The sequence below is a fragment of the Gekko japonicus genome, unplaced genomic scaffold, assembly GCF_001447785.1.
Source record: "Gekko japonicus isolate JY-2015 unplaced genomic scaffold, Gekko_japonicus_V1.1 scaffold6, whole genome shotgun sequence".
NCBI lineage: Eukaryota > Metazoa > Chordata > Lepidosauria > Squamata > Gekkonidae > Gekko > Gekko japonicus.
Window position 1 is genome coordinate 2,781,194 of NW_015166417.1, and position 23,598 is coordinate 2,804,791.

The 23,598-nt window shown below is 44.1% G+C and overlaps 1 protein-coding gene across 1 annotated transcript in view; it reads right to left on the minus strand.

The window, feature by feature from the left end:
- The window catches only part of TRPM6 (transient receptor potential cation channel, subfamily M, member 6), a 112,536-nt gene that overhangs the window by 13,816 nt on the left and 75,122 nt on the right, over nt 1-23,598 (minus strand). Inside the window, exons 32-36 of the mRNA XM_015411534.1 lie at nt 22,382-22,407; nt 18,651-18,701; nt 5,863-5,928; nt 4,173-4,459; nt 3,317-3,399 (exon numbers count right to left, since the gene is read on the minus strand). Coding sequence (XP_015267020.1) covers nt 3,317-3,399; nt 4,173-4,459; nt 5,863-5,928; nt 18,651-18,701; nt 22,382-22,407 — 513 coding nt within the window. The remainder of the gene's footprint in view (nt 1-3,316; nt 3,400-4,172; nt 4,460-5,862; nt 5,929-18,650; nt 18,702-22,381; nt 22,408-23,598) is intronic.

Sequence of the window (23,598 nt, forward strand, 5' to 3'; positions counted from 1 at the left end):
ATAAAACTGCTTGTAAAACAAATCGTAAAATTTTATTTAAAGTACTCAGTGCCAAGTTACGATCTCTCTTGTCAAATAAATACAGATGGATGTGGAAATTTAAAATAGAGCCACATAGGCAGTACTTTAAATACATACTCTCTACATGGCACAGGTAATTAATTCATAAACCTACCAAATTTTGTCTTGCTGCAGTAATACCTGATTCAATCAGCTTTAGCTTTGAATTGAACTGAGAACTCTGCAAGTCTTCCCATGGTCGGGGACAGACGGTGATGCTAGCAGAGTATATGGAGTCCCTCAGGAGGCTATCCTCTCTCTGATGTTATTTAAGATCTACATGCACCCCCTCACCCAGCTGGTGTGGAGTTTTGGGCTGGGGTGCCATCACTATGCTGATGACACCCAGCTATATCTGCTGATGGATAGCAGGCCAGATGCTGCCCTGAGTAAATTGGCCGAGCTCTTGGAGGCCATGGTTGGATGGCTGAAGTGAAGCTGGTTGAGACTGAATCCTTCAAAGACAGAGGTTCTCTGGCTGGGTGGGGGAGATTCAGGACTTGGGTGCCAACTTCCATCTCTTGACCATGTGGCACTAACCCTGGCATAGACAGTCAAAAGCCTTGGTGTGTTCCTGGAGGCCCAGGTCACAAATGATGTCAGACTGGCATTTTTTCAACTACACCAGGTTAGGCAACGGGCCTCCTTCCTGTCTCACTCTGACCTAGCCACTGTAATCATTCAACAGTCACCTCTAGGTTAGACTACTGCAACTCACTCTACATAGGCCTAACCTTGAAGCTGACCCAGAGGTTACAGCTGGTCCAGAATGCAATGGTTCGGATTCTTACAGAAACCCCATTAACAGTGTACATTCAACTTGCACTTTGCCAGCTGCACTGGCTCCAGATTGAGTACCGAGTCATACTCAAGGGTATACAGATGAGGTCAGCAATGGTATGGTTGGTCCTCCTCTCTCCCCTGCTGGGGTTATGAAACCTGTAAATTATGGTGCCTTAGGATTTGGGACTTTGTTACAAAGCTCTTAATTTTAACAGTTTAAATTGTTATGTTTTCTGTTTTTAACTTGTACACTGCCCTGAGTCCGCCTCATAGGGAGGGTGGTATAAAATCTAATTAATAACAACAACCAAACAAACAACAGCAACATGAGATGGATTGACTCAATAAAGGAAGCCACAGACTTCAGTAACAAAGCTGTTACTGGCAGGATATTCTGGAGGTCCTTAATTCATAGGGTCGCCATAAATTGGAAGCAACTTAATGGCAGATAACACACAAACCTTAATCTTCAGCACATTTACTTGGAAGAAAGTGCCACTGATTTCATTTACATGTATGAAAGAACATTTAGGATTGCGGCCTTCACATATTTCTAAAACTCTTTGAAATATATACATCCATGAAAAACACTGGCATGATGCCTATGACACTCAGGACCAAACTACACATGACAACAGTATGCTTGCCATTATTGTAACTAAAGTTCCTTAGTGGCGATAAACTTTCTCTTTCCTGTTCCTTAACTCCCTGTCAATGTCACTTTCCCCCCTAAATGGCTTCCCAAACCAGATTTAAGCATGAAGCAACTCAGGTAAGAAAGTAAGTAACAGGCAGAGTGAGGGTCCACATCTCCTTTTCCATGTTTCTCTTTGCTCTAAAAATCAGTCCTCTTGCCCAGTGAATGAGGCAGGCTTGGATTTAAACAAATCATTATGTTGTCATCACATATATTGAAGCCCAGATACTCCCTTCTATTTACTCCTTTGTATTTACTTAGAGTCAAGTGTAGTTCAATCTGTGGATGCCTAAACTTACAAATCAGTTCTGCAAACTTGTGCGACAACCTAGGTTTGCATACTTAGTTGGAAGAAAGAGACTGACACAGGTAATTGGTATAAACTAAGGGCAGCTTTATTTAACTATTAATTCAAGAGGTAATAACTGGCAAGGGCTGCAACATGCACCTGGCAAGGGGATTCCCTGATCCCCATCCAGACCATAAAGGGGGGTAACTACCATAGCCCCTGGTGCAAGCCAACCGAAACATGGCCTGTGCCCGGCGGCAGACATGCCAACCCCTTGCCATGAGCCCACCACCTCTAGCGGCAGAGCATGAAGGGAGACCCATGCCCAAGGTGTATAACAGGCCACCCACAGTCCCCATCCAAGGTCCATACCAAGGAATGGTTCGTGCAAAGTGTGCCAACCCCCCAGACAAAAGGGGAGGGGGTCTGTCGCTTGGTGTTCCCCCATATAACAGAAAATAGGCCAGATTTCCACCAAACCTAATTAACAGCACTACCCAGAGCCAATTCCCCAACCTCAAAGACAGTGTGGGGTAGGCAAAAACACCCTCCTTTCCCGGCCAATCTGAAAGGGGGGCTAAAAACTCCTACCCAGCCCCACAACTGGCAACCAGCAGAAGCCCAATTTCCAACAAACTGCCCCAATGGGAGGGAGCATAACAGTAATAAAGACAAGGCTCCTCCCGTCCCAGATACCCATATGGGCGGGAAACGCCGCAACCAGTCTCCGTCCTTCCACGCCTGCAAAGTAGGCTCTCCTTCCTTATGCAGCCCCTTGGGCTGCCATCTGGTAGGGCCTTATTGCAGAAATCTTGTAAAACTTTTCAACTTAAAGCTTTTCAAATTATTAACACTTTTTAAAAAGCACATGCGCAGACAAACCTCAGGTAAGCAGCTAGTAGGGCAGGCGAGGAAGTCACTGTGGTGCTCATCATTCAGGCAATGAGATGCAAGGAGGAGGAGGGGGGTGGGAGAAGGAACAGAAAGAGGGGAGATTAGTGTCAATTGGGGGGGAAGAAAGAAAGAAGGAGGTATGAATGTCAGAGAAGGGGTGGTGGGAGAAAGGGGTGATGAGTGTCAGAGAAGGGGTGGAGGAGAAAGATGGGGGGTGAGTGACAGAGAAGGAATGAGGGAAAGGGGAGGAAGTAAAAAGACTCCCCTGCCCACAAGTACCTTCTGGGTCCCTGCTTTTTGGTATATATTCTTAATGAATCAAATATAAGGAAATGTCCATTCCAGATGTTTAATTACTGGGGTGATTGTAATTTCTGTACTGATGATATATTAAGAAAGTCTTTTGACAAAGGTCAATATAGATGGCTACAATAAATAGATGGCTATTTGTCTAGCTCTCTGTGTTCTGTACTAGGATGATTTACCCACAGTACTATAGTTCATGGACAAATAACTGGGGATATCTCATAGAAGTAATGAATAATGATGGCTTTAGTCTTTCTCATATACTTCATTAGAAGTGTCTGCCTTACCTTGGAGTATATGGAATGGTATGAGGCTTCACTTGGTTGAATGTATATATCAACTTCTGAGCTGCTCTTTGCTGTTGTATTTCCTAATAACAGTAATGATTGTTAGTAATTTATACAGTCCTTTTCCTAAAGCTAGTATTCAAAACACTGCATTTTATATTAGGGGTTCTTACACAATTATTATCCCTGAATTACACATCAGAGAGTTACAGATTAAAGATTCCTGCTTAAAGCCACCTGGTGAGTTCAATAGCTGAGGTACAACATTCATTGGAAATTCCTGTTTATAGATCATGATTCTGACCATGATGTTATAGATTGGCAAGGAGGAAATCAAAGGCCATTAATAACTTTTCATTTGTATGGCATAAGAAAAATCTGTACAAAGAGAGATGGGAGGAGAGATTCGCATGGTTTTTCACCTCGCATACCAAAGACAAGTAATATTCTAAATTAGACATTACCTTTATTATAGGTACAGACAGCTGAACATGATGCATATTTACTTTGGATTAAGCCCCAGTGAATCTTATTTCCAAGTAAGCATGCATAGGATGACAGCTTTACACATCTCAGAGACGTCTGCTATCCAGTATACACTAATTTCCCAGGAATACCCCAGGGACCAAAGCCCAGACTTGGTAAGTTTCCTCACCTTACATATTTATGTTTGCATTTTTGGTCCCAGCCCAGTTTAGTTTGTTTCACCACATATTTTTAACAATTTTTATGGTCTAATAATAGAATGGCAAGGCATGTGTAATTTCTTACAACTATCTCCCTTTTCCCACTTATGTTCCCCTAGATAGTCAGGTATTTTAGAAAACAAATTTTACCCATAACAAGTTATACTCACTCTGAGGCAAAGATGGAGTATTGTGTCCTCATGGAAGATCTTTTGCCAAGTCTTAACTACCTCAGGAAGGAAAGACTTCACAATGAAGACTTGGCCTAACTTTAGTGCATCATTCTCGGACCAGGTGCAGACAACCTTCATAGCCCTCCTCAGCCCTCCATCCATTTCCTCCCGAGACAATACTTGAATCATAGCAGCCATGCCATGCTGTGACCATGTTGACATGCTTTTATCAAGGTTCGAAGGTGAACTCTCTTCTAATTTATATACTGTCACTTCTTCACCAGCTAAAGCCAAAGGAAATTGGATAGATATTAGATAATTGTTTTGTTCTGTATGGGCTCTTTTTGTAGCAGGAACTCCTTTGCATATTAGGTGACACAACCCTAATGTAGCCAATCCTCCAAGAGCTTACAGTAGCCCCTGTAAGAAGAGCTTTGTAAGCTCTTGGAGGATTGGCTACATTAGGGGTGTGTCGCCTAATATGCAAAGAAGTTCCTGCTACAAAAAGAGCCCAGCTAAGCATAAAAAACTATATGTTCTGTATTCTTAAAGCAAATTTATCACATGGCAGATATCTACTAGTACTCAACTGAAGAGGTAAAGATATAATTTATACTTCTGCAAAAAGAGTAAAAAGCCCTCATTAGGGATGTTACAAGTCAAACTGTGAAGATGTTCAGCAGTCAAACATGTTTGACGGAATCAGACCAGGAGCTGCTCTGGTTGTTCAGAAGCTGACTCTCATCTGATCCACGATAAGCTCAGAGTTGGCTTCTGCTACCTAGCCTGAGATCTCAGGGATCAGCTGAGAGGCAACTTCTGATGCTTGTCAAGCTTACCACCCCAGTCTTGCACTGAGCTTCTGGGGGTAGGGGAGAATGAACAAAAGCTGATTTAGTGCTGATCAGTTGAGAGCTGACTTCTATTCTCCTCTCCCCACAAAATTTCTTGTTGTCCCCATGATGCTGGGATGCGGCAAGACATTTCCTGTTCACGCTGAATAAGCAAAAACCAAAGGAAGAGTTGGAGTTATACCCCACCCTTCACTCAGAGTCTCAGAGCGGTTTACAATCTACTTCCCTTCCTCTCCCTGCAACAGACACCCTGTGAAGAGAACTGTGATTGACACAAGGCTACCCAGCTGTGGAGGAGTGGGCAATCAAACCTGGTCCTCCAGATTAGAGTCTGCCACTCTTAACCACTATACCAAACCACTATACTAAACAGGCCATTCTGTGACTGATACTCAGGGCCCAACTAGACATTATGGCAGTCACACATCCTACCTGTGACCACCAATGCCATTTTAGAGAAGAATTTGGTAATTTAAAAATGTCAAGAGAGTCCAATCATGATCAGGCCCATGGCACAGCTGGAGTAAGCACTTTTGTTTCTCTCCCCTGCATGCCTTTTCAAGTGCAAAAACGGGGGGGGGGGTGACGACACATTGTTTAGGCACTTGAAAAGGCATTCTGAAAAGAAACAAGATGGCCAGCTCCAGCTGAACCCGCTGATCGGGCCCTTGCAGGATTTTTAAATGGACAAATTCTTGTCTAGAATGGTGTCAGTGGTCCTGGGTCAGACCTTTGGCTGCCATAGTATCTAGTTTGGCTCCCATACAGAACTAAAGCAGTAGTTTTTCAAGCATCCTTAGTCCTAATTAATTAACACAGAAGCTGGTACTCACCAAAGAGCTGCACTGGTGTAAAAGGTATCGTTTGAGCTAATCTCATTAAATTGTTCCTTTCAACAGCTACAGAGAGAGAGAGAGAGAGAGAGAGAGAGAGAGAGAGAGAGAGTGATTATCCATACTCACATAAAATATTTACTCATATTTTTCCAAGAAATATTTGATTATGCTTAAATATAATATTATAAAACTATTACTATGCCTGATAGACTTCATTAAAGGAATACTTACAGGTTTTCCAAATATCAACTTCCCCCATGTATCCATGTTAGCTGGCTGCAAGTTGCCAGCCCTGTTGCACAATGCAAGAAACTGGGCAAGGGGCATTCAAATGCGATCCACAGGATATGCACAACCAACACCCTATTTAAGTAATCAGCACAAAGGAGTAGAGATACAGGGTCTATTTAAATCAATTTAGAAGTAGAGCTGTAACCCCATTTGGGGAAGTTCTTGCAGCACTGGCAGGGCTTAGAGGGGCGTGGAAGCCTTAATGCAAACTGCTCCCGCTCCCAGAGGAGTGCATTTGAATCAGAGGGCCATCTCTAATGAGGGCCGTCTCTAATTCCAGTTCTCCCCCCCTTTTTTTTCTCAGAATAGCTACGAAAATAAAGGAAATTCTGGGGGGAAATGAAATATATGCAATAGTTAATTTCCCATCAAAACCAAACCTATTTTTCTGCTTTAGCTACATAAAATGTATAATTTAGAGCTTAGCCAGCATATAAAAATTCATGTTATACATTCTCAGCGAATAAAATCTTGTCTTAATAAACATCCACTCATTTCAAATAAAAATGTTTCATAAGGATATTTTTCAGTGCTCTCTGAAAATTTCCCAGTTTTTCCATTTGAACAACTGAAAAAATGTCCTGAGGGAAAAATGTGCCCCCCCATGCATATTTTCCTGGTTTTCTGCTAGGGCTTCACAACTCTCAAAAGGCGTGACTTACCTAGCTATCCTTTACAATAGCAACTAGTGGGTTAAAACTGTGGAGGGGAAGCGCAGCATTTTCCCTGGGCTACCACTAAGCCTCATGGCGCATTACTAGTGATGCTGGCTTAATGTCAAATGTTAAATAACCTTTATGCTAAAATTTAAAAAAATTAAAAAAGAAAGTGTAGCCTAAACTATAATGCCTTCTTTTGAGGCCTGTAAGTAGACCAGTGGAGCAAATAATGGTCCCCTGGGGCCACTGCATGTCCCATGCATCAAAATAGAATTCCCAGGATGGTTTGGCCCTGTGGGGAAACAGCTTCCTGCAGAAGCTTCCCCCCTTCTTTCTTGAAGTCAAAATGAAGTTACATACAATTGCATGTAATGTGTAGCTTGGTTCTAAGACATCTCCCAGGAAGATAAAGAATGCTTGCAGTTGGTTTACCACCAGACAAGAGTCATAGCAGCTCAAGGGGTCTGCTTTTTGCTTAGTGTGGTTAAGGTAATAGAAACTGCCATTAGTAACTCTTTATCTCATTTTGACAGGTAAGGAAAGGCAACAGCTTACAGATTTGCAAGTTAGTAAATAGCTGCACCTGAGTTAGATAGCATCTCCTGTCTTCCTCCTACGGGGAAGAATTTGCCGTAACACAAAAACCCTGGACAAAATGTTCACAGGCATTTCATAGATTCCTGTACAGAAGCCTGAATATACTTGTCTAAAGTCCTACAGAAAGTCTGTGACAAAGATGGGAGTGCCTAAAGTATATTGCTAGTCAAAAATCTTAAGCAGATCATCTCATTCTTCATAACTCTAAATAACTAGGGATCCTGGGGCCATTAATGGAAGAGCCATTCCTTGGGCTTAACTAGACAAAGTAGACTCACTCTGATCACTTACTCTAGATTTTAAATAATTATTTCCAATAGATGTGAATGCATTCTAAATTTTCAAGGATAAATATAATCAAGTGGAGTTTAAATAGCATAGCTGGGAAGGGAAGTTTGCCCCAATTTTCAGGAGAAATTATTCCCAGACCCAATTACTCTCTTTGGTTATAAAATTTATTTCCAGTGCGTTTGTATCTCAATCACTAGAGGCATTTGATTTTTGTAAACATATGGCTCATAGTTAATTGCTAAAGTCAGAAAAATATTAACCATTATTGCCTCTGTACATATTTAATCTTGTTAATATATAAGAGGGAGGGAAAGATACAAATGAACAGAAGGAACTGAAGGAACTGAAAGCTTCAGGAATCAATGCCCACTCCAATTTGAGAATTAATTTTAGAAATTCTCATATTTAAGCCAGAACATGGAATAAAGTGAAATTTCACAACACTCAAGAAACAAAATGGGGAAATTACATTTAACTGTGCTGATTCTGTAGTAATTTGCAAAAGATTCTTGCATAAAGAACTAAAATGAAGATGGACTATAAGGACATCTGCTGGTGGCTTCTGAAAATTTCACCTTCCCCACTGAGAAACAGCAGTCCCTCTGCTGATGCATATTTCACTGAAGAGTTTAAAACATAACTGGCAGATTTTAGAGGGATAGGCCTGTTAATACAGAAAAAAACAAAAAGAGGTCTTGTGGCACCTTAAAGACTAACAGTTGTTTTATGACATAAGCTTCAGTGGAGTAGAGCCCATTTCATCAGATCCATGGTGTATTATCAGTTGACAAACTGTACGTATCTGCCAACTGAAGATACTGTTTACACATCTGATGAAATAGGTAGTAGTTCACAAAAGCTTTTGTTGCAGTAAATCTGCTAACCTTTAAGATGCCACAGTACTTCTTTTTGTTAAAAGGGTAATGTCATTGATCAAAGGCCAGATGATGGAATTTAGGCTGGAGATCAGAAAAAATAACTATAACTATCAGTGGTATAAAATTTTTGGAATAGTCTGTATAGACAGTCATGGGAGGAAAAGAGATCCAAATGGTCAGTGATCCCAAAATAACTCAATATATTTATGAAGGATATTTTCTATTTAATCTGCTGCTACAGTTGCTGCCTACTGCATTCAGAAATAGATTAGTGTTCTCAAGATATTGGGACTGTTCATTCTGTGGATCTAACTAGGTAACGTACATGATTGGCAGGCAAACATACCTTCTCCAACAGCTGTACATTACCCAGAGGTGGCTTGTGAGGAAGAAACAGCCCTGGGAAAGGGTCCCAAAGGAGAAAGGGAGCACCTGCCTGGCCAGCCCTGAGCAGGAGATACCGAGCCAAACTGTGTGGGACTGGGCTGGGCAGTTATCTTTTCTTTTTCTTTCAAAAAAAAATTGAAAGAAAAAGAGGATGGGGAATCAAATCTGAATGAAAAAGAAGAGACTTTGTCCTGGGCTCATAGGCTGTAGATTTCCCTAATCCATCCTTTTCCTCTCCACCTGTAAAACAAGCAAAAAAAGCCATTGAAACCACAAATCCTTCACTTTCAAAACCTGGGGCCCTTCATCCTCTTCTGAGTCCTGCATCCTTGAGACCACCTCTTAAAGGAACTAAGGAGATCTTGGCTGCCGTGTGGAGCAGCCGCTCCAGGAAACTGAGGAAAGACTGGGTCTCCAGGAGCTAATCTGGGAGCTAGTCCGGGGGTGGGGAACAGTATTGAAGATTATGGCGTTTGCGTCATAACCATGGAGAAATATGTCTTGGTGGGATGGTGCCGGGACCATGGCTGCTGCTCCAGGACACTTCGACGCACTGGACGCCACTGCTGAGGACTGGAACTCCTACATTTCTCACTTTGAGTTCTTCCTCGAGTCCTCTGAGGTCAACAAAGACATGAAGAAGCACACCACCTTCTTCCGGGTCTGCGGCTGCTTAACGTTTGAGATCACTCGCTCACTGCTAGCACCAGTGGAACTACGAAATGCTGCGTACCAGACAACTATAGACCAGCTGCAGGAGCACTTTGTACCGATGCCCTCTGTCATTGTGGCCCACCATGCATTCTATACGAGGAACCGGGCAGTGGGTGAGTCGATCATGACCTACGTTACGGCTCTCCAGCATGCCACCCGACATTGCAACTTCCACAACCTCGAGGAGGCGCTCCGTGACCGGCTGGTGTGAGGACTTTGGGACAAGTGGATCCAATGGCAGCTCATCATCAAGCAGGACCCCACATTCAAGGATGTGCTTGAAGAAGCCCTCTCCACAGAAGCTGCCGACAAGTTCACCCCAGTGGACCGCCAAGCTCTGAGCTCGCCAGCTTCACGGAGACCCAACACTGCAGCCCACCACATGGACACCTATGACTAGGAGGTCCTGGAAATATATCGCCCAGCCCACCATAGCACTAGCACACCCGCCACAGCTCGCACCAGTGAATCCACCACCTCGACACCATGCGCCAGCTGTGGGGAGCCCCACAAGTGGACATCCTGCTGTTTCTGAGATGCCACGTATCGGAGCTGCAGAAAGGTCGGCCATATTGCCTGCTCCTGCTGTTCCAAGGGAACCCAGAGGTGACAGTCTACCCATCAGGAGTCGGCGCACACCACAGAACTGCAAACCACAGCCATCCAGCCACACCAGGTACTGCACTTGTCTTAGGACCCCCCTGATAAAGTTAAAGTGACTGTTTTAATCAAGGGAGCCCCTTGCACGATGGAGCTAGACACAGGGTTTTCCATTTCCATAATCTTGGATGACACCCTCCGGAGGCTCTGCCCTAAAGAAGACCCTTGCCTCAGCCTGGCCAGTTTCACCCTACGGGACGTCCAACAAAATGAGGTGGCTGTAAAAGGGGTGGGAAAGTTCTGGGTGCAATACCAGAATTTTGAAGGACTCTTGGACTTGCTAGTAGTAGTGGGCCGTCACACAAGTTTATATGGTTAGCATGGTTCGAGCCTTTGGAGTTTCGGGTCATGGGAGTACACCAAATTGCTTGAGAAGACTTTCAGCGGATGTGCGACGAGTTCCTGGCCGTATTTGATGGGACGCCTGGTCGCTACATTGGACCTCCCATTTCCCTCCAGCTCAACCCTGAAGCCAAAAATTGACAAGGAGCTGGATCGTTGGGGGTGGACCAAGGGGTTTTTGAACTAGTTTCACATGCCCTCTGGGAACCCCCAATTGTTACACCCGTTAAGCCCAACAGGGACATCCACATCTGCGCAGACTATAAATGTACCATTAATAAGGCGCTCAAGGACCACGGCTACCCAGTCCCGGTAGACAGCCATATCTTGGCCTCCTTGGCAGGCACCAAGATTTTCAGGAAGTTGGACTTGGCCCCGGCCTACCAGCAACTCCCAGTGTATGATGCAACAGCAGAGGCCCAGACCACAGTCACACACAGGGGCATGTTCAGGGTGCGGCGACTACAATTTGGTGTCAGAGTGGCCCTGGGGATTTTCCAAAATCTCATGGACTCTCTGCTTAAAGGGATCCCCAGGGTCCAGCCTTTCCTCAACGACGTTCTGATTGCTGCCCCTATGGAAGAGGAATTCGTCTGCCGGTTGCATGCCATCCTGCAGCTGTTCCAGTCGGCTGGCCTGAAAGTGGAGTGGGAGAAGTGCCTCCTGGGTGTTCCATGGGTTGAGTTCCTGGGGTTCTTCATAATGCCGAAGGCATCCATCTGGCCCCAGACAAGGTTCGTGCTATTGTCAGCGTTTCCGCGCCCTCTTCCAAGCAGGAGCTACAGGCTTTCTTGGGGCTATTGAAATTTTATAATTCCTTCTTGCCCCATAAAGCTGTGCTGGCAGAGCTGCTTCACCGCCTTCTCAACAAGAAGGCCCCATGGGTCTGGGGCTGACAACAAGCCACTGTGTTCCGGGCTGTGAAGGAGCTGTTCACCTCCAACACAGTCCTGGCCCATTTCGATGAAAAGCTGCCCGTCGTGCTTGCTTGCGACGCTTCTCCGTATGGGGTTGGCGCCCTTGGCCTCCAGCCACTGGATGGCAGGGAAGTACCCATGAAATATTACTCCAGCACCCTGTCTTCAGCTGAGCGCAACTAACCACTCTCTTCACACGGTGGACGTTTCCCACCACACTGTGAATGACCAAGTCCTCTCCTGCATTCTGGACTCAGTGGGGAGGGGCTGGCCCACCAACCAGGTGGGCCTGGAGTTTACAGCCTTCTCATCCCACCGGGACAAGCTCTCAGCTCACAAAGGGTGCTTACTGTGGGGTTTACCACTCCCCTGTGCCAGTAAGTCTTGTTTGACCTGCATGAGGTGCACCCCGGAATGGTGCAGAAGGCACTCGCCCAGAGCTATGTGTGGTGGCCGGATATGGACAGCAAAATAGAGGCCTGGGTCTGGCACTGCCAGACCTGCCAAGAGACCTGGCTGGAACTGCCCCACACTCTCGTGCAGTATTGGGAGTCCACACACAACCCTTTGTCCCGGGTGCATTTGGACTTCGCTGGCCCATTCCAAGGACAAATATTCTTTATTCTGGTGGACACCTGCACCAAATGGCTGGTGGTTGTGCCTGTTACCTCCACCTCCTCTAACGTGGCAATCCAGGCCCTCAGACAAATTTTCAGCATGCATGGCCCACCTGACAGTTGTGACGGATAATGGAACTGCCTTCACTTCGGGGGAGTTCCAGGAGTTCTTGGGCCGCTACCTTATACAGCACATCCTCTCTGCGCTCTTTCACCCGGCCACCAATGGGCAAGTGGAGAGGATGGTATGGACCATGAAGGAGTCCCTCAGGTGGATCATTCACAGGGACTGGGACCATAGACTTGCAGCATTCCTTTTTGGCCACCGGGTGACCCCGAGTGTAACTGCTGGCCACAGCCCTGCTGAGCTCCTCATGGGCAGGCGCTTAACTACATGACTGGACAGACTGTGCCCAGACCGAACCCCAGAGCATCACCAGTCATCGAAGAGCCAGGAAACTCCCAGAGGGTTTTTCCCAGGCGACCCCATCTATGCACAGAACTTCTCCAGCAGTCCAGTCTGGGTTCCAGCCAGGGTCATCAGAGTCACTGGCCCCCTCTCATTTGAGGTATCTACCAACGGTGGACAGGTACTGCGTGCAGGCACATCGACCAGCTTCGCCGCTGTCTCTTGCCGGCAGTAGCCAACCCAGCATCAGCCGCTGCAAAGGTCAGCCACCAGGTACCACTACCGTCGCCACCAGAACACAGCGGGGAGGGGGATGTGCTGTGGGAAGGGGACCAATCCTTTCACAGTGCCACTGCTGAGACCCCAGACAGGGCCCCTGTGACTGTGCCCACACCGTCAGAGCTGAGACACTCTCAGCGGAAAAGGTGCAGGCCAGTTTACCTTGAGGACTATGTGTTTTAAGGTGCTTTGGAATGTAGGGGGGAGGGGTGTTACATATTAGGTCTGGAACATTCCAGAACTATCTACCAGAGACTGACTGAGCTTGGAGCTCTAGAACAATAGCCCACCAGGACTCTAGAAATGACCAATGAGAAACTATTGTTATGTAAATAGCATATCATTGGGAAAGGGGTTTGTTTGGGTGTCGTTTTTTCATGCTATTTAAACAGGGCTGTTGCCCTGGTGTTTTAGTCTTGTTCCTGAAATCACTTAATAAAGTAGAGCTGTTTCACTGCAATGTGTCTTGAACCCAGTATTTAACAATTTTAGCTTTGAAGGTGTTTTAGAAAGGCAAGATACGGGGCACCATGATCTGCATGAGCCAGCTTCGGCTGGAAGAGTGGGGTAGAAATCTGATAAAATAAATAAAATAAAATAAAATAAATGACATTGGAACTCCTCATGCTGAAAAGTTCTGGAGGACTTCCCAGGCCGGAAAGTTTCACCCAGGTATTTTCAGAAGGGAGCATGACCATTTATCTCCTGCATTGGAAAATGAGGGATTGAGTATGCCAGGCACTTTAAAAATAGGTGTGTTATGGACTTCCGGTTTTGGCGATCTAATGGTGGATGTGTCTCTCGGGAACTCCCGAGGATGCGATCCATAAGCTGGTGGATGAGAGGGGATGCAATTGTACACGCCCCCCCTGGGGCCCTTCCAAAGGGCTCCTAGCCACGGGGCACTAAGGATTGCCTCCCCCCCGGCACGCTGCCAGTGGATTGAGGCGTTCCGATGCCCCGAAGGTCTCGCCACTGTGTTCCAGTACTGGATTCAGAGACGCACACCAGGACAAGCGAGTGGAGGTTGAGCATTTTACACATTTTAATGGTGGGATCTACCTGATCAACATTGAGAGTGAGTTCAGTTGAAATGAGAACCAGAGAAATGACTGAAAGTCCCCCTTAAAGTAAGCAAGGGGGGCAGGACCACCCCCCCCCGTGGAAACAAAAATGGACTTAAAACATGCCTTTAAAGGGGGCGGGACTGAAAGCAAAATGGGGCTATAGTAAGGAACTTACGGGAGAATTACTGGCAATTTGCAGACTTCAGAGACTTTTGGCAAACTTTGTTAAATGTAAACATCTTCAAAGATGCCAGAGAAAGATAAGCAAACGAAACTTAAGCTTCTTCCAGGAAGTGCTAGCTCACAGAGTGCGGTCATGCGACCGGAAATAACCACAGACTTCTCTAAGATGCTAACAGAAGTATTGTGACCCCTGCTGGAGCAAATGAAGACACTTAATCAAAACTTCGATGCACAGCAACAGCAACTAGATGAGACTTTTTAAAAAAACCAGAGCAAACAGCTGAAAGTCTCAAAGAAGTGAATGCCAACACCAAAAAGCTCAAAAAGCAAATGCAGGAGGTGGGAAAAAAAGAAAAACTCTGATGAAGCCCAGCTTTTACAGCTTCAAATGGAGAAGGCAAGCTTCATATTGAGATTCCAGGGAGTTCCTGAGACTAAAGGTGAGAATCTTAAACAGATTTTGAGTGATGCTTTGGGACCGGTTGCAGATTTTAAAGCGGATTTTCTTCTAAGTGAAATGGATGTGATCTATCGGTCATATTCAGAATACATAAAGAAAAATAATCTGCCCGGCGAGGTGGTGGTAAGATTCTCCAGAAGATATGTGAAGGATCAGATTCTAAAAGCAACAAATGGAACTACCCTTAAAATTGATGGCAAGGAGATAAGAATTTTGAAAGACATTCCCTTTGAAAAAAGGGGGAAAAGGAAAAACTACAGAGACTTGGCTTTGTTTCTACAAGAGAACAACATATCCTACAAATGGATTTTACCCGAAGGTATACTCTTCAAATTTAAATATAAGAGGGAAAGAATTGACTCTGTTATGAAAGCAAGAGAGTTTCTGCAGCAACAATTGGATCCAACAGGAGAAGAGGATGAGAAGAGCAACAAGGAGAGTGAAGATTAAACATGTACTGGAGAAGATTTGGATTCGGAATGTGGGGCAGCTGCCCCCAAGCAAGGATATCGATTGAGGGAAAGAAGAGGCAAATGAGATTCTAATTTTCTTCGAAGTTTGACTTTTGATTCTTATTATATAATCATTCTTGTATATTGTTCTTTACTAAGTCAGAATATCTGGACTTGAATTACTTAAGCGACTTTAACTATCACTTTCAACGTAATAAGTTACTCATTTTTTTTAATCTAAAGCTATTTTATTGTAACCATTATATGGTTTATTTTTACTTTCACCTGTAGTTTATAGTTTCCCTTTCCCTATTTTCTTGTAGTTTTTAGAAGAAGAAAAAAATAACAAGCCAAACTGTGTGGGACTGGGCTGGGCAGTTATCTGTGGCAAGGTTGAAGCTGACCAGGCTCTGACTTTGGGGGAAAAGAGAAAAAAGTAGAAATAAATAATATAACTAAACATTCTTTCTTTCCTTGTTTGAGGCTGTGTTATTTTGTGATTAGAGGTGCACAATTGTGGTCATTGTTGTCTTTGGTGACCTTTAATCATAAAACACAGCCTCAGTTGAGGAAAGAATGTTTTGTCATATTTTTCTTCCTCCTTGCAAAGAACCTGGATAGGGGACATAAGGCCCAACACCAAACAGATAAGGATAAGAGAAAATGGCATTTACAAACTGGTTAAGGGAGACTCAGCTCAGGGATGGAAATCCCCCCCCCCCAGTAGAAGAAGATGTGGAAAGAGATAAGAAGAGCATAAGAGTCTGAGTGTCAGCTGTTCTCAGGAAGTAATAGTGTTACATAAGCTAAAGGATGGGTCAGGAAATCACCCCATGCAGACAATTTCCTAAGACTGCCCCACAGAGCAGTGATGGTCACACAAATGGTAATGGGGGTGGCCCCTGGGTTCTGGAGGTTCTAGCGAGGGGGCAGCTCCCCAGGTCATCAGCCCACCAAGCCTCTTCCCAATGGCCTTAATAGCTGGTCCCTGACCTTACCCATGAGTCAAACCTTGGATTGGTTCATCTCATCCTTACCGTTTGCTGTCCAACTCAAGCATTGAACTGGACAGATTTGAGACTGGAGCTGTGGTAGATAGGTTATATTCCTTTATGCTGCTTTTGTGTCAGCCCAGCTCGGAAAATCAATCCCCCAAGGGTCATGGGTGGGTCAAGTCAATGAAGTGTCCCCCCCCCCAGTAATGGGGGGGACTATGACTTTTTTCCAAGCTGTACGAGAAAGTGTATATGCAAGCAGTTCTACATCCAAAAAGATCAGCAGCCATTAACAATGCTGTCAGACAGACACATATAAAAATTAAAATGTCAAGACACAAAATTCTTTTTAATTAGTTAGAAGAGTTTTAAAATAAAAGAATTCCTCCTGAACATAGACACTTATTAGAGTGACCTATTTAAATCAATGGCCCTAACAAACCAGAAACACCTCAGTAGCACCTCCCTCTCCAGCAACCAGAAGGAAATCCTCAATTAATCTGAGCGGCGGTGGCTCAAGTGGTTAAGATGCTGAAATGCAGGCGGTAGTTCAGCAGTTCGAGACCCGAGTTGCCGCATGACGGAGTGAGCTCCCGTCTCTCGTTCCAGCTCCTGCCAACCTAGCAGTTTGAAAGCAAGAAATTGCAAGTAGATAAATAGGTACCACTTCGGTGGGAAGGTAACAGCGTTCCGTGCACCTTGGTGTTTAGTCATGCCGGCCACATGACCACGGAAACGTCTTCGGACAGCGCTGGCTCTTCGGCTTTGAAACGGAGATGAGCACCGCAACCCTAGAGTCTGATTCGACTGGCTTTCGAGCAAGGGAACCTTTCCCTTTCCCTTTACATTCTTTTTCATGATAGTATTTATTTCCACAGAATTCATCCTTTAAACAATTGGAAGTAGTGTGCAGTGCACAGTAGGAGAGGGTTATGCTTTTTCTGAGCATGTGCTAACAGGCTGTGTTACAACTGTTCACAAGCTGCTCATCAAATGGTAAGCTCCATGACTGCAACATGCATTCATGATGTGAGCCAAACCAGTGCTTCAACACATCGTGATATAATTGATACTGAGGCAGTTTGCTTGGCTTGTTTACTATAGCTACTTATTGTACTAAATTACTTCTTGTTCATAGACAACGCAGGGATGAGGGGACTTCCCTAATTCTGTTTCTTTATTTGTCCTTGGATTTATCTTTACACTATTTTATTTGTCCTTGACTCTATCTTAACTAGGAGCATTTATAAAATTAATTCCCAAATTGAAGCATGTAACTTTGATTGCTGTAACTTTCTGTTATTTCTGTTCATTTGTATCTTTTTTTCTCCTCTGTGTTAACAACATGTTTGTGTACATTGGCGAAACAGTCTTGATAGGTTCATAATATGATTTCATGAAAATTCTTTTTGTGTAGTGCGGTGGCTCAAGTGGTTAAGACGCTGAACTGCAGGCTGTGGAAGGTCAGTAGTTCAGCAGTTCGAGACCCGGGTGCCGCATGATGGAGTGAGCTCCCATCTCTAGTTCCAGCTCCTGCCAACCTAGCAGTTCGAAAGCAAGAAATTGCAAGTAGATAAATAGGTACCACTTTGGTGGGAAGGTAACAGCATTCCGTGCGCCTTGGTGTTTAGTCATGCCGGCCACATGACCACGGAAACGTCTTCGGACAGCGCTGGCTCTTCGGCTTTGAAACGGAGATGAGCACCGCAACCCTAGAGTCGGATTCGACTGGCTGTCGAGCAAGGGAACCTTTATACTAATGTGCTGTTGAGCTACTGTGTATTTGTAAAACACTGTGGAAATGCAACTTGATACAACCATCTGTACAATGACTCAAAACACTGCAAAAAGCAATTTATAACAATATATACAGGTAAAGATTGGCAATGTAGAGAGGAAAGATATGTAACAACAGAAGGAGCTGATGCTGTGGCAAACTGTGCAGGAGTTGGGAAATCAAAAGCAGACATATGTGATATTCTGAACACACTGGTTCCACACTGGAAACACAACTGGGTACATTCAGAACTCCAAAGTCCAGGCTGAAGTTTGTTGTATTTTTTAAATTTTATTTGGTAATACATATAAATTCATTACACAGGCTGAAATTTGGATAAAGGAAAATTTTTGGAAGCATTCCTAGGCACGTACGGCATGAAACACACCTTGTTCATACTTATTAACTGTAACTCTGGCACACGATGGGTACTGCATAAGTATACAATAAAGACTATTTTCATCACAAGCAGGAGGTGAAGACTATAAGCAAAGTGTTGTTTTTGTGTTTTCAGGAACAATTTCTCAGTTCCTAGTGACATCTTTGGCTGTGGATCTGTAATTTGTTCCCTGCCAGTATTTATTTTATCCCCCTTAACATTTTCCCAACAATTATTTGATATGGAAAAGCAAGTGCAAAAATAATAACTATTCTTAATCTTGTCTGGCTCCTGCATTAGAAATCATCTTAATATACTGCTCTTGATAGTGAGCCACGTCAAAGAGGGAGTATCAGAATTGACAGCAGAACAGAATTAATGTGCTTATCAACGAATGCAATGCAGTTACCATTCAGATATTTACTGCTTACCTGAGTAATGATGGTGCAGATCTTGAGGGTTTTTTAAAGAGGATGAGATTTCTGAAATTTATTTTTAAAGGATTATTATTTTAAGTAAGAGAAGCAAAGATAAATGGACTGTTACAAGCACTATGCATTTAAGACTGTCATGAAACAAAGTGGCTGGCTTAGTATTCTATGGAGAGGAATTATTTTTACTGTGTTGTAAAGTACAAATGTAGCCTGTGTAAATTATCAATAAAATAACACATAATTATACTGGGGACCAGAAAATGACAGACAATATTCAACTCAAGGACACTCAGTATCCCCAACAGTTGCAGAACTGTGAACTGCACTTCAGGGATAACAACAACAACAACAACAAAACCCACTTATTACTGCCCACTATGCTTCATGAGAGATCTCAATGGCATGATTTTCTCAACTCTATCTCCCGTCATTATGCATCCCATTAACTACATTATGGCACTAAGGTTATAGTCATACTGGTTCATTAACCCGTGACATCTAAAATGTTGTAAAATCTGAACAGACAAATAACTGGGAGGCAAAACTAATTTCAACAGACATTTACTTTGTGGACCAAATTCTAAGCTGTATAAAAAAATAAGTTATGATCCTATTGGAGGAAGCTTAACTACAGCTTGGCATGATGTCTCAACTGACAAACCATAATTTATGTTCTACTGGCGAACCAGAGTCAGAAACCATAGTCTGAACTGAGTGTAAAAGAACTCTGATTGGGAAAAAACAGGATATAAATATTTTAAATAAATAAAAGTATTCTTTTCCTTATATAGAAAAGTTATTGGCAGCATTTTAGTCCACAAATTAAAACCTAGGCTTTCCCCCAAAATGAGACTATTACAACTAAAGTGATACTATAAAAATAGATATTACTTCTTTTTTTTAGTCTCTTATTTATTTCATAAACCTGACACAGGTTTGGAAGACATATCCTTACACACAATGATGACAGCAGCAACTATATAGAAACTGGAATTATTGCTGTTATTACTACTTATCATGTATTCAACACCAAAAGGTGTGCTAGGTGTAAACTGACAAAGGAACAAGGTTGAGTAAGACTATAGAGCATGAGAATTTAGAAGTGGATACAGGTTGGGAAAACTGAGACAGTGATAGAAAAGCAGGGAATGTAGCGATGTGCAAAAATCCCCAGGAAAACAAATGCTAAACTTATAAAAATTAGTTTTGCTTCCTCACAAAAGCTATGGATGTTTTGCCAGGACAGAAGTCTCCTAGGGAAATCTGACGGCATCTCTACAAAGAATGTTAGGCTTGGCTAGATCAGCAAAGTTTTGTGGGTTTTTTGTAAGTGAATGTCGAAGAAGATCTCAAAATTTGAAGATTTCATGAATAGAGGAAAATGCTACTTCAGATGCCTGAAGAGGCAGGAGATGCAGAGCTCAAAAGCAAAGAAGTCATGATTAAATGAATTTGGGGGGAATGGAAGGAGCAAGAAGTGTTGTGCATGGTGGAGGAGATATTGTTAGTGCAGAAAGCTTGATAAATGAGGAGGCTGACGACAATATTTACACTTATGGAAAGGTGTGAGGTGACTGACTATAGAGAATAGAAAGAAATCTCAGCATCTGAATCTTCTGAAACATGCAAGGGGAGAAAGAGAAGGAAGGAAACCAGCAAAGGGGATGTGATGGATGTATAAATGAGGTAATCTTCCATGGATGACTTTTAAAAAAGTACACAAAGAGGAGGAGCCAGAAATTAAAATAAACATGATCATTTTTTCTTACTTTTTAAAGGTTGAAGAATGTATTGCCCTTTTTAACACATTTAAAACAGAAACTGATTTACTTTTAAAAATTTGCTTGGTATATTTGTCTCTTATTAAAAGACTCATATCAAAAGAAAAGCAACTGGTATTAACAAGCTGCAAACATCTACCATTAGATACCTAGTAAGACATTGCCTTATTTTCTTCTTGAGACTATTTATTTGATTTGATTTGTATCCCACCCTCCCTGCAAGCGGGCTCAGGGTGCATCTCCAGTTAAAATATATCTAAAAACCTATCTAAAAACAGTAATCAATAAAAGATCAGGGGCTCAACAGATTTCAGTAAGAAGCAGTTTTTTCCCAGGTGGCCATTCGGATCTGAGGTCACTGGAGGGGAGGCCAATAGCAGGTTGGTGCCCTGCTGCCTCAGCTGAAAGCCTGGCAGAAGAGCTCTGTCTTGCAGGCCCTGCAGAACTGTAATAGGCCCCGCAGGTCCCTATTTCTAGTGGAAGCTCATTCCCCCAGGTAGGAGCAAGTCAGACGTCCCTGGAGGTGTTGATTAATAGATTGTAAGTTCTTGTGGGGCTCGTATGAGGAGAGGCGGTCCTGAAGGTATGCTAGCCCCAGGCCGTATAGGGCTTTAAAGGTAAGTACCAGCATCTTGAATCGGATCCGGTACACAATAGGCAGCCAGTGCAGATGGTGTGTCAAGAAAAACCATAATAACAATTAAAAAAAACTAAAGCCCATTTTGGAATTATCTGTTTGCTCAAGACAATTCTAGCATGTCAGCCTAAGGGTCATAATAGAGCCTTTTAGATATGTACAAGTGGAGACCCACAAGCAACTTGCGGGATGGTTATCCCATTCCTCATACCTTTGCTTCTTTCCCTCTCCCCCTACCTCTCTCACATGCTTTCTGCCTTCTGCCCTCCTTTTCTTACTCTTTATCTCTCCTCCATGCATGTTACTTCCTCTCTCTTTCTGCCCCCTCATCAATCTCTTTGTTTTTGTGCCTCCCCACCTCACCTGGACGACAGTTGCAATTCTGGGTGATCTCCAGCCTTCACCTTGAAGCTGGCAATGGTAGTTTTCATGAAGGGGACCAAAGCAGCTTACATTATTTTTCCTCCTTTTTATCTGCACAACAACCCTGTGTGGTTGGTTAGGCTGCCTGTGCAGGCAAGGTGGGATATAAATTGAAAATAATAATGAAAGGGTGTGACTGGTCCAAAATCATCCAGTCAGCTTCCACCTCAAGATGGGGATCTGAACCTGGGTCTTGCAGACCCTACTTTAAAGCTCTAACTGCTGCACCACACTGGCTTTCATAGGGTGGCTGCTGTTGAAGAGTAGCAAGCAGCCAGGCCTAGTTGAGTCATGCAAATCAGGTGGTATTAAGTCACCCAGAGGGTGCTGCCTAGGGATGTCAGCCTCCAGGTGGGACCTGGGGAACCTCTGGAATTACTGCTTATCTCCAGACTACAGAAATAGCTTCCCATGGAGAAAATGGATGCTATGGTTCCAGAGGTCATTTCGGGGGGGAACGCAGTTCCCCCGGGTGAGGTGCGGGGGGCGGGGCACACGATGAAGCCCGCCCCCTGCTTCCGGCCGCCCCGCTTCCAGCCCTCATTCAGCCAGGAGGAGGCAGGAGAAGAGGGAGGGTAAGTTGCTTCCTTCTCACCTCTCCCCACCCCTGCCTGCCTGGGGCCAGGGAGGGCCTTTGCAGAGCTTCCTCGCACTCCCGCCAGCCTTGCCGGTCCACCGCCGGGCCCCTGATGTCAGGGGGTGTGGCATATGCTAATGAGTTATGCTAATGAGTTCCCCTAGCTCTTTTTCTACGAAATGACCCCTGTATGGTTCGGTACCTAACTGAGGTCCCTATCCTCCCCAGGGTCCACCCCCAAATCTCCAGGAGTTTCCCAATCTGGATCTGGCAACCTTACCCCCCCTCCCCTGCCAGTGGCCAGGGGGACCTGGCAACCCTAGACTGCTGCCAGCCCTAGGGTTGCTAACCTCAAAGTGGGACCTGGAGACCCTCCAGAATTACAAGTGAACTCTGGACAGCAGAGATCTCTCTCCCTGGAAAAAATGGCTGCTTTGGAGGCTGGATTCTGTGGCATTATATCCAGCTGAGGCTTCTCCTGTCCCCAAATCCAGCCCTCCTTAGACTTCACCATAGAAATCTCTAGGAATTTTCCAGCCTGGCACTGTCAACTCTTGTCAGGCCTGGCCCTAAGGATCCCTCCCTGAAAGGACAGAATAGGCCTGGAAAGGGCCCTTTCCCTTTCCCCTGCCTTTTACGGACAGAACCAGTTAGAAGCCTCCCCACTACCTGAACATTTTAATTTCTCACTGTCAGTGTGGGCAGAGCCTGGAGTAGATCCCTGTGAGGGCCATTTCAAAAGGTATTGGGTCTAACCCTCACTGTTAGAGACTAATTGTGTTAGAGACTAATTTCTACTCTACGACATATTTTGTAATTTTGCAATAAAACTTTAAAAATAATAAAGAACATAACTTACTCTCCACTCCATCCGTAGTAAACCTGTGGAAAGAAAGCATTACAGAAAGATTTCCATTGTTTTAGGCCCTTGAAAATAATTAACTATATAAGTACATAATAGTTTGAATGCAAGGGATTGCAAGGGACCCACAAGGATTTAATCTGTTTCACAAACATAGGAATAATTTAAAAGAATGAGGGCAGTGATGCTGAACTAAGCATGTCTTAATATTTATCTTTCCCATAGAGTTTCCTTGTTCTTTATTGGTGATATCCTTGATGTTATCTCTCATTAGCCCAAATACAGACATGTTTGAATGCAACAAGGTAATGTGTGCAATCCTGCACCACAGACTCAGAGGTGCATCTGTGCATCCATATTGAGAAAGTGTGCCTTCATCCATCCTGTATGGGAGTGCTAGAGTTCTTTGGCATGGGTAGCACTGGTAAGAATATACTTCCACAGATTTTGAAATTATATCTTGAGTCTACAAAAATCTACAAAGCTGTTATGACTGCAGAGGACAGAAGCAGCAAAACAGGAGTAGAGGGAGGGTGGAAAGAAAAATGGACTTAAATGGGGAGTGGAGGGAGGGAAGAAGCTGACAAGCAGAGGGAAGAACAGATGGAATGAAAGTGACAGATGGGGAAAATGAGAATGGTGGGAGAGATGGAAAAAAGTGGGGA